The sequence below is a fragment of the Centruroides sculpturatus genome, unplaced genomic scaffold, assembly GCF_000671375.1.
Source record: "Centruroides sculpturatus isolate CEXI.00-Female unplaced genomic scaffold, Cexi_2.0 scaffold1443, whole genome shotgun sequence".
NCBI classification, from domain to species: domain Eukaryota; kingdom Metazoa; phylum Arthropoda; class Arachnida; order Scorpiones; family Buthidae; genus Centruroides; species Centruroides sculpturatus.
In genome coordinates this window covers 143,732-155,781 of record NW_019385574.1, presented here as the reverse complement: position 1 = coordinate 155,781, position 12,050 = coordinate 143,732, and the positions used below count along the sequence as shown (strand labels likewise).

The 12,050-nt window shown below is 32.0% G+C and overlaps 1 protein-coding gene across 1 annotated transcript in view; it reads right to left on the bottom strand.

Moving 5' to 3' along the window:
• LOC111640245 (LIM domain-containing protein jub-like) overlaps window positions 1–8,622 on the bottom strand; it is a 51,334-nt gene extending 42,712 nt beyond the window's left edge. The window contains exon 1 of the mRNA XM_023386244.1: window positions 6,813–8,622. Coding sequence (XP_023242012.1) covers window positions 6,813–8,490 — 1,678 coding nt within the window. The 5' untranslated portion in view covers window positions 8,491–8,622. The remainder of the gene's footprint in view (window positions 1–6,812) is intronic.
• Between the last annotated feature and the right edge of the window lie 3,428 nt (window positions 8,623–12,050).

The window sequence follows — 12,050 nt, the reverse complement described above, 5'->3', positions numbered from 1 at the left end:
ATAATTTAAAATTCATTTACTTAACATTATATGAAAATTCTACTTTACATAAAAATTGTTATTTTTCTTTTATAAATGATGTATTGAATTAAAAGTAATTTGTTAAAATAAAACATTTTTTATCAATTAGATTTAGAATTAAGGAAATGGATAAAAATATATTACAAATAGATAATCCATAGATTGTCAGAGTTTGAAAGTCAATTTGAGTTATGCAAATTATTTCCCAATTTTAAATTGCAGTTACAAACTTATCAGCTTTTCACTTGTTTAAAATCACTAAGACAGCACTGCCACAGGAAAGGAGCAACAAAAAAAGTAGTTTTAGTAGCATAAAATAGTAAAAAGTTGCCAAAAGAGTTGCATTCACCATTATTTTTAGTAGCATGTCAAACTTAAAGTACAGGTAATCCTTGTATAATGTAGTAATTAGATTCTACAAAAATGTCATATAATATGAGATGCACATTACATACAAAAAATGGATTTATGTTCCAAAATGATTTTTAAATATAAATTTTATCTATAATGTAATAAAAACAGTTATACAGTATTTAATTCAGAATATTTCATTTAAGAAAACATGAATTACAAAACAAAAACAAATTTATTAAAATTTGAAAAATAAATAATTGTACATAACAATCTTTCCTTCACATAAAAAATAAAGTTTAGTCATTTTCACTATCTTCCAAAATAACATTTTGCCAATATTCTTCATTGGCCAATGACTAAATGTCTTCATTGCTTGAAACTTTTTAGACATTGCTAAACTTTCAATTTCTTCAGATTCTTCTGCTGGCTTAGTTTTTCAAGAAGTTGGTTATGAAAGTCTGCCAAGTGCTTTATTGCAATTGTTTTTGAAGTTTGTTAAAACAAGTTAAACAAACAAACAGCTGTTAAAAACATTTGTCCATATAATAAATTTGCTTTTTAACTGGATTAAAGGAGATAGTTGGTACTTTTATTGTAATCTCATCCAATTTTTCAGTATCTTTTAATCTATAGTGTTAAACAAATTTACAATTGTCTTTGAAATTTGCTAGAATGCAGTACACAATCTACATTAGCAATCTATGTTATAGTACTGAAAGAACATTTGCTAGAATATGCTAAAAAAAAAAAAAAAATAGTTTCATGTTAACTCATCAAAATTACATTGTATAAGTACCATATTATACAAGGATGACCATACATTAGATTTAGTATGTGGCTTGATTTTGAAACATTTTGTGTAACTGAAACTTTTCATTTTAACATACATAACATGCTTTATTCTAGTTAGTTATTATTAACAAATGATTAAAACAGATTTCTAATATAAACAATACTGTATTACTTTATTGGCAATTTTAATATATTTTCAAGTTTTTCAAATAATTGCCAAATTATTTATAAATAGTAATTTGAACTCTAAGCATAGTGTATATACAATCTGAAAATGAAATTTGAAGTAATAAATTTATTAATTTTTGGCCATTAATATTTACTACATAAGTTTAACTTAACAAAAAATACTGCAAGATTTTGTTTCAGTCTTGGCCAAAACTGACAAAAACACAAATGCGATTTCAGTTGCAAAACCCAATTTCGGTCCGATTTTACCTGTCTGTGAAAAATGTAACTATGGTATATACAATAATTGAGGAAAAGTACCAATATTTTTCCTCAATTATTGATCTGGTACAATATCAGACCAAAAGTATAAAGTATAAAAGGTACCCAATATTGAAGAAAAGTTAATATGGTATCAACAGTACAGGAACATCCCTACACATAGATCATTAAGACAAATGTCAGACCATCAAGAAGACCTAAACAATAAAATAGAAAAATCACAATACTAGCACTATAAACAAATAGAAATAGACAGAGGGCTTACAGAAAACAGTTAAAGGATATCCAATATGATAAGTAGAGAACATGAGGATAACATATACATGACCAAGATTTGACAAATACAAAATCAAGTGACAATATGTGGGTGTAGGCAACAAAATGAAATTTTCCAAAGTAGAAAGAATAAAAAAAAAAAAAAAAACAAGTGAGAGAAAATTAAACTAAGAGATAAACAATGTTTTTAAAACTCGTAATGAATATATGATATTTGAAACACTTAATATAAATTTTAAAATTGGAAACTGATGACAAAGTTTTAAAATATATTTGTTTTGTAGAATGTTTAATTGAATATCAAATATGACATAAGTGCATATTGGTTTTAAGCATTTTTAAAGTTTGCAGAATAACTGTGATGAGTCTTAAAACTGGAGGTTCTAAAGAATCCAAAAAACATTGTGAATTGAAAACACATTAGAATCTACTTATTTTATTAGATTTTACTTAATATTATTATACACAAATATTATTATAAGTCATTTAATGTTATCAGAACTATCAAATCCAAAACACATAAACGTACAATAAAAACTTTGCTTATTGAAATCAGAATTCAGTTATCAGGAAAACACTCTTACAGGCTTTTAAGCTATCTTTTCATACTATCAGTTTCAACATGTGGCATAACAATTTCATGTTATCAGTCTTAATCAGTGCTTTAAAAGTTAAACATTTTATTTTCTCATAGTACAGTGGTTTAAATTATTGGCATTTCTTACTTTAATTGCATGCTAGCTGTTGTTAAAAACAATAGATAAACAACATTGAATGAATTATTATTAATTAATAATAATAATAATAATACTGTAATAATAATTAGAATTAGTTTAACTTATACAATTTTTGACTGTTTTAATACATCCTTTTAATGTCAGTCTATAAAACCAGAATATCCACTAATTATAACATTATTCATACACCCCATTTAATGTTATCATTAGATTATTGTTACCAGTATAGACTAGTCCCAAAGTGATTATAATAAATGGATTTTACTGTATCAGAAAAACATTATGAAAGAGATATAACAATTTATCAAAACAAAAAAAATTTAATCTGAATGCTACAAGTTTAACTTAAATAACTATAAACATTAATTATAATTTTTAAGCTTCTGAATGCATAAGATGTAGGCAAACAAATTTTCAAACTATAGTAATACCGCGACTTAAGCGATCCCGAGGTTACACGATTTTCAAATCTCGTCAATTCATCTTTTGTTTGAGCGCCACACAACTCTTGATTACTCACTCCCCCCACACTATTGTTCAGCTTACATGTTCGGACGTGTCGTGTGGAATCGACACATAGCTACAATTTACTTTGTGTTATTTATTTCTGTGTTTGTTATATTTACATAGACTTGAGAGACTATGTGGTGATTTCTCGTAACCGTGAACAAATCAAAAGACGAGATAAGGTTAATGAGAACATTTATTAACTTACATATATCCAACTTGGATTTTACACAAATTGCAAAAATATACCTAGACTTACGCGGTTATTGCTCAGTCCTACCTATCGTGTAAGTTCAGGGTATTACTGTATTGATATAAAAATATAGAAAATTTATCAAATATTTATTTATTTATTACCATTTCTTTCAAAGTATCTTTCTTCCTGCAGCTATACAGTTATGATACATTATTTTGCAATTCAAAACTTTTTAAACATATTCTTCTCTTGGAATAGTCCTCAACTCATTGAAGGTAGTTCTCAAAAAGAAATATCTCTCGTGATTGAAATTATCATAGTATTTCATCAATTTGAGAAAAAGTCAAATCTACTGAGCAGGTGAAAACATTGACAAGAATCAGTGTTTTTTGATCACCGTTGCATGATAATCACAATATCAGAACTAGGGTTTTGCATTTCCCAGTCTTTTGCTTGTCCCAAATTCTAGGATAAAAGTGAACTGTTTCCTAGGATCTGAGAAATCCCAGGACAGAATTAATTATTTTTAAGATATACAAAATATCCTGAAATCAAATGATATAATTATTTTTTATTTTTTAAAGTAATTTAATACGTTCTGCAACCTCCAAAATAATATTAATAATGTTGTGTAAGATATATATTAAAAATTACCTTTGAATTATGTAGAAATATAGAAAAAACTTATTAAAGTTTGCTGGAAACTGCATACAACAACAACAACAAAATGCTTTGAATTGAGTTGAAAATTTAAAAAAAATGAACTTAGATCAAACTTCTAACTTAAAAGGTAATTTTCATTATTTAAATAAAACATAATACAAAATATTATTGTGAATTTTTATAATAAGATTTTAAAAAGCAAAGATGATCGATACTACGATCACTCAATCTGGTTTTTATTTTAGTAACGAAAAGTCCTGCTACCAAGAATGCCCTTTCCGATTCAATTGATGTTAGTGGAATTGTCTTTAATGCATTTAAGAGAAGACAGATGTTATATGTTTTTTACACCTGTAGCCTTGAAGATTTCTAGTTCGTTTTTGAGATTGTAGTACTTCTTTTGCTCTCTAGTATTCTTGATTTGTCTACCTTGGCTGCTTTAATAGCAGCATCAAGCTTATAACTCGATAATTCAGCAATTCATTTGGCTTTAATAATCAGGTTTATGAAGAAAAACTTCATACTTGCAGACTTCATACTCATTTGTATCCTTGCACAATTTGCACAACCTGGCATTATGCAGTTATCAAAGCTACAGGGCATGTTTAAAAATTAAGACAGCATAAGCACAATTATTCCAGATATTACAGGTTCTGACAAGTAAAGAATTTTTAGTCTTGCCACAAATAAGCTATGTATTTAACGAGGAAAAATTAAAAAAACTAATAAGTATGTTTAAAATTAATAAATATAAATGTATAATGACAGTTAATGAGTTCATTATACTTTCTATTTGCAAAATTTCCTCAACATTAACACAAAATAAGAAAAAAAGTGAATTTTTAAGAAATTTGTGGGATGAGGGATGGGATTTCCTGGGATGAGAAGAATTTCCCGGATTAAAAAACAACTAGGAACCCAGGATCCCATTTGAGAAACCCTAATCAGAACACACCACTACTGATATACAATAATATGTATATAATCTGTGAACAGCTAAATTTGTTTCATTTTTTTTTATATAAATATTTCTTTTATGTAAATATATTCTATTAAAGAGGAAAGATGTTCAAGCATTGGCATTTTCAGTGGACACATGGGTCTAATTAAATCACCTGTGTCATTGAATGCAGTTAGTTGACTCAGTTTTGTCCCAAAGTTTTTATCATATTGATGATACAATGTCATATTGTTTATACAATGTTTAAATTATTATTAACACAAAATCAATCATTATTTAAGAAAATAAGTTACAGAAATGCAACAATAGCTATATTCAGCAGGTAACAGTTCTAGAGCAACTGAGTATTTTTTTAAGTCAAATTCACTCTGTAGAAATGATATTTTGTTATTTCAAATGTATTGATGATTAAATTTAATATCAGACTTCATTCACAGCATTTCAGATAGCTGTAACCGATCAATGACAGCTGTACCCATTCACATACTAATTTTTTATGAATGTAAAATTATACAAAAGTATGAATAGGTATTTGAATGTAAAGGTATTACTTAAATATACTCCTTTATAGAGTATATTTAAGTTTATAAAAATGACTAGAAGATACTATTAGTGTTACCAACCATACACATTGACTCTTAGAGTCTTTTGGAAATACTTACTGATTGGTTGGTTGATCACTCTCTACCCACTCTCAAAGATCAGTGAATCTTGTAACAACTGGTTTATCACTGGAAACTTTATAGGTAACATTTTTGTATGATTCACCCAGTCTCAGCAGTTGAACCAGTAAGCATTTCCAAACAGACTCTTAATTCAACAAATCAATTGCCAACAAGTGGCATTGCTACCATACCTCTATGCAGAATTGTCAACTCTACAGAATGTAGCCATTGTGTGTGTAGACCATGGTCATATTTAATCTCAGTACAAAATTTCAGATGAAACAATTGATCCAGTTTGAAACTTTTTGATCACATCTTGTATATAAAAATTTCAATTATAATGCTGTTAATGAAAAATATTTTCCACAATTTGTAATCTAGATATTTTATAATTCCAAGAAATACAGCATAAAATATAATGTAATTTGGAAAATAATGTCTACTTTAACTTAAGATAAAATTCATTTAAAACAAACATTTTTGAAGCTGTTTGGCTCCAGATTCAGATGGAATAATCCTATAAACAAATAGCTCAAAGAAACAAAAAATAAGAGAGTTTAAATCTTTAAATTTCACTCTAGTGTACTTTATAAGATAATAAATTTTTCCATTTATTACCAATGATTACTGTGACATATCAGAAATTAATTATGATATAAAAATACATCAAATTATTTATTAAAAACAAGAAAAATAAACTTCTTGTTTCTTTAAAATAATAATTAACAAATGGTTTTTGTTATTTGATTTCATAAGCATGTCCTTGATAGGAATGAGTCTACAATTTGTTTAAAAAAAACATGATTGACATTATTGAAATAGAAAAAATATTACATGTATTGTATATGTGATATAATTTTTTCATTTGTTCTTGTTCTTTCTTTAAACACTGAATTATTTGCAAAATTGATTTGTGATTTAATTTTTAATTATACTAAAGAATGTATATTTCAAAAAATCAGAAAAATCCTCAAACATTAATTGGTTGAGACAATCCATCTAAAAATAATAATGATAGAATACTTAATGTTAATTTATATTACAAGTTATTTTTTTTTATTTTCTATACCTTAGTTTATCACTCAAGAAAGCACTGTAAAATTATATCAGAAATTATTTCTTGCATTTGTAATAAAATTAAGTCATTGTTTGTGAACAATTTGTTTATTAAAATTTAATATGCAACTTACCAAAAAATTCACCTTCAGGATTACTCTCCATTTCATCTTCTATTTGTTTCATGAGAGCTTCTATTTTTTTCTCAGCTTCTGTTGGACCTTTAGGTCTAGGTGGTGTTACATTATAAGGCAGCAATGTCTTTGTATTAAGAGTATTAGGTTTATAACCGGCAGTTGAGCCTGGATAAGGGGGTGGAAGGTCTTGATTTGATCGATTATTTACATGCTGCAGATTTGTTACAACTGCTTGTGAATTACAGTTTGGAATATTTCTATTTATTATATTTGGCTGTGATGGACCAAGCCATGATTGATTTGGATTTGTATGTTCATGTGGAAATTGGTTTTTACCAAGAGAATGAGGTCCTTGCTGAAATAATTTATGGTTAGATGTGTTATAAGAGGCATTTGTAACCATTGTTGGTTGTGCTGCATGCTGTAATGGATAAGCTTCACTAGAAGATAAAGTTCCTGTTGTCCCCAAACTAGCAACTGATGAACGATTACTGTAAGTTGCAGATGCTATTCCTGTCATATGGTTACCACTATTTAAAGTGCTAGTAACTATTTGTGACCCATAACCACCACTTGTGAAAGGCAATGTGCGTTGATTAAGTGAATGTACAAAAGTAGCTTGCGCATCTGTAGTAGCAGATGTAGATATAGTAGGAATAGTTGACATTCGTGTTGAATTTTGAATTTGTAAATCCTGCAAATTAGCATATAATGCAAAATCAGATGACTGTTTTGCCTGAGAATATGGAGGTGGAAGTTGACGGGATTCAGAGTTAGCACTATTAGAATTAGAGGATTTACCACCAGAATTTACTATACTACTTCTTGGGCTAACGTGAATCGGATCTTGAATACTAGCCGAGGATTTCAAATTATGTCGATGTAAATCACTAGAATAACTGTTAGCAGTCGAACGAGAATCGGGGTGGCCGGACATATTGCGAGAATAGAAAATATTCTCATATACCGGGCCCGTGATACTGGTTCTGGGAGAATTGGAATGATGAGAATCTCTACTAGAACTACTTAAACTACTTCTAGGACTGGAGTGTACAGAATCCTGACCTGGTCTTAAAGATACATTGGAAACAGGATTGGTAGTTACAAGTTTACCAGAATTTATAAGAAACCTGGAATTTTCTTCACTAAATGGCAAATCATGCTGAATATGGCTATAATTGTTGGTATCTATATTTGTTCCATTTGCATGATTAGATTTAGACACAGGTTGTTTAGGCGTAGCAAATCGTGATGCAGCTATAACACTGGCACGGTCAATTTTTCCATAAATAGGCGACTCTTTAGATTTTAAATTGTTATTTCCAACCATAAAGCTTTCTATTGCACCTACTGAACGGTTTGCCATTGTTAGATTCTTTGCACTTTCCAATTCATATTTTTTCTGGCTATTGTCTTTTGTCGATCTGGAAGTTTTATATAAAACCTTTCCATAGCTAGAATCTGAAGAGCCGTAAACACTCGATGGCACATACGGTTTACTATTTAAATTACTATAAAGTTCTCTTTTCTTTTCGAAGTCTTCTCCTGCAGATGTTTCTGATCGTTTTGGAGTGACTGAAGTAGGTAGAAAATTTCTACAAGGCACTTCAAATAAGCTCAAATCTTTCATAATCCTTGTTGTTTCGTCTTCTAGCTCTTCATCATATAATTCCATATTGGAATCATTAAGTTCTCTTTTGTTTTTACAATAAAATCATTTCTGCACTGATTATCTCAGTCATAAGTTACAAAACACAAGTCCGAACTTTCGACTTACTTTCTCCGTGACGTCATCAACAAGTTTCTGTTGTTTAACAATATACTCTCGGTCTATAGTCTTACTTTTCAAACTGTTATAAATTAATTTAAACATAAAATATTAATAATTCAACATACTTTTAATATAATAATTAAAACTTAATTTAATTAATAAAAATTTCTTTCATTTATACATTTTACTCGTAACAGAATTTTATCAATTTTTAATTCATACGTTTGCCGAAAGATGATGCTCGTTTCGATTATCAAAATTCAAGAAACCACAAACGGGACAAGTACACAACTCCTCGCATCCTTCCCGCCCCCTAGAACAGACGAAACACATACACGCAACATACAATCCAAGTCATACCATAAACCAGGGGTGGCCAACAAGTCGATCGCAAAACCAATTTTGGTCCATCGTTCGCGATGTCTTGACTTAATGTGTTACACTTGTAAGTTGTAACCGAACGCTACGCGTGAACGAAACGCGCAAACGCAACTGTAATGATATCAGACTTCCTCGTTCTTCCTCAGATGCGGTTTTGTCGGACCATGTGCAATCCATTTGCGTACAGTTGTAAAAGGGAAATAAGAAATATAGACAAAGGGTCGTAAAACCGAAAAAAAGAAGAGACAGAGAGAGTAGGTCGGGACACGGTAGAGAGAAAAAGGGTGAAGTGGTGATCCCCGAAAGTGACAACGTTGAGTTTCAATTTTTTTTTCTGTTTAAAATGTAAGTAGGCTACCTTTTCTTCGCGTTTTAAATTAAATTGTGGCTTTTCTTTTCTATCTAAACTTAGTATGTATTTCGCACCTCCCTCCCCCTCACCACTTAGACCAGGGATGGGCAACCTTTTTCTGTATAAGGGCCGCACTTCAAAACTTTTGAACTAACGCCGGCCACATACAAGATAAAAGAGGAGGGAAAATGCCGGTAAATCACAATTATTTATTCATATATAATTATAAAATTGAATAGGTATACGAGGGCTGTTCAAAAAGTATCGGACCTTTGGTCGGCAAAAATACATTTATTTATTTTGAGGTGCGAAACCCTAATCCCCTTCAAAGTAGTCTCCTTGGTAGTGTATACACTTCTCCCAGCGTTCCTGCCATTTCTGGAAACGCTGCTGGAACGCACCTTTTGGAATGGCCATCAGCCGGTCCGTCGCATTCCGCACGATGTCTTCTCTCAACTAAAATCGGGTTCCTTTTAGCGGCATTTTCAGCTTGGGAAATAGCTAAAAGTCACACGGAGCCATGTGGGGAGAGTACGGAGCGTGACGAACCACAGGAGTGTTGTGTTTGGCGACCAAAGCCCGAATTAGATACGCAGAATGGGCGGATGCGTTATCACGATGGAGCTGCCAAGTTTTGATCGATCACAGATCCGGTCGTTTGCGTCGCACAGCATCAGAAAGACGACGAAGGACCTCCTGGTAGTACTACTTTGCGATGGTTTGGCCTTGTGGTGCGTACTCACGATACACCACCCCACGAGAGTTGAAAAAACTGTCAACGTGACCTTGATATTGCTGCGGACCTGCCGCGCTTTTTTGGCCTCGAGGATCGTCCCCGAAAGCCTGCTGAATCTTGCAAATGGTTTACGCTCGGGTATCGCCAAGGGTTTTGGCAAAATTTGATGTAATATCGCTACTCACGTTGTTTAGTCATTTTCCAACTTAGTGGAATCCGACGCGAGCTCGCTACACGTTCTCACTCATAAGCCGACTACCAGCGACTGAAGCTTCCTGCAAGCGAGAAAAAATTCAGGGCTGTGCATGACTGTCCCCTCCACAACTCCAACAAAAGAGGCCTCCCGCGCATCATTGGTTTACGCAGAAAAAATAAAAGTCCGATACTTTTTGAACAGACCTTGTACTTAATTTAGCTTCTAGAACTGATGTAAACGTAATGTATCAAAAATATTTGATTAAATATTAGTCATTGCTAGTTTTAAATTAGTTTCGAGGTGAGTCTGTTAGCCGGTTTCTCGTTTTAATTTTTACTAAATTCATTGCAGGAAAAACTATTCACACACATAAGTTGTAGAAAATAACATTTGAATTTTTGCTGCATACTTCTTAAGCTAGGAAATTGATATATTTATACACATTTTATGCGACTCGGGCCGCGGAATGCCCATCCCTGACAAACTACGCCTACGACAACGAGTCGATCGAGACACATTTTTAAGATAAAAAGTAGATCTTATGTACACAAAAGTTGGCCACCCCTGCCATAAACGACACAACTAACAGACAGTTGTCGTCACGAAGGTAAAACGCAGAGAACGAGGAGGTGTCAACGAAACCACTATGGACAGCATTCACAAGACTACAAAAAAACAAACTAAAACTACGAAATCCAGAAATACACAACTAAAACAAATCAACATATCATTGAAAACGCGACGTAAATGAAAATCATGCAATGGAACACTACTAATCTACGTAATAAAATTGAACAGATAAAGACGGAGAACATGGTACAATTACGACGTAATAACTGTTCAAGAAACTTGGCTATCGATGACCAATAAAATCGATCCCCCAGGTTACAACGCATACTATACACACCGTACTAGGACGACGGGTGACAGACAAACGGAAGTCCATCCCATTCTCCTACGTCGAATCCAGCACCTCATCTTCTCAAGGTGACCCGGAATGGCTTATCACCGACATCTTTCTCCCAAGGCTCTTTCGTATTATTAATGTCTACTTCCCCCTCAGTCTCCAAATATCCTCCTCACTGATTTTTTCCGTCGACTTAACTACTCCTCGGCCATCATATGCGGCGATTTTAACGCGCAATCACGCGATATAGGGTAGCCACAATACCGTCATCTGTGGTAGTTTCATGGCCAGCCTTATCAACCAGTCTACTCTTATCCATTTAAACAACAGCCAATCAACATACTATTACAAAAAAGGGCCCGACACAGCCATATATTTCACTGTATTTACTAGTGCAGTGGTCTCCAAAGTGGGATACGCAAAGTGATACTTGGGGTACGCCATGTTTCTCTTCAAAATACTATATATGTATCCTGTCCGCAATCTGTTTGATCTTACGGTCATCCTCCCGAAGAAGTAGGATCACGATCACTTGCAATCATACAAGAAAAAAAAATTCAAATTGCGGGTAGCGGGAAATTTAGCAGGAATTATGTATTTATAGTGAAAATTTAAGCAAATTTTATTATATTATAGGGGGTACAACTTATAATTATTTTTGTCTTAGGGGTACGCGATTAAAAGAATTTGGAGATCACTGTACTAGTGACATATCCGCAATGACTACTTGGGCCACGTGTCAACGTGATTACGGCAGCAAACACAATATGATCGACCTCAATATATCCTCCTTACATTCCTATTCCTACCTCTCAGACACGGAAATACAATATCCACTGTAGGATGAGTACCGTCAACTTCGCCTTTAGTACAGGTAAACACAACATGCATC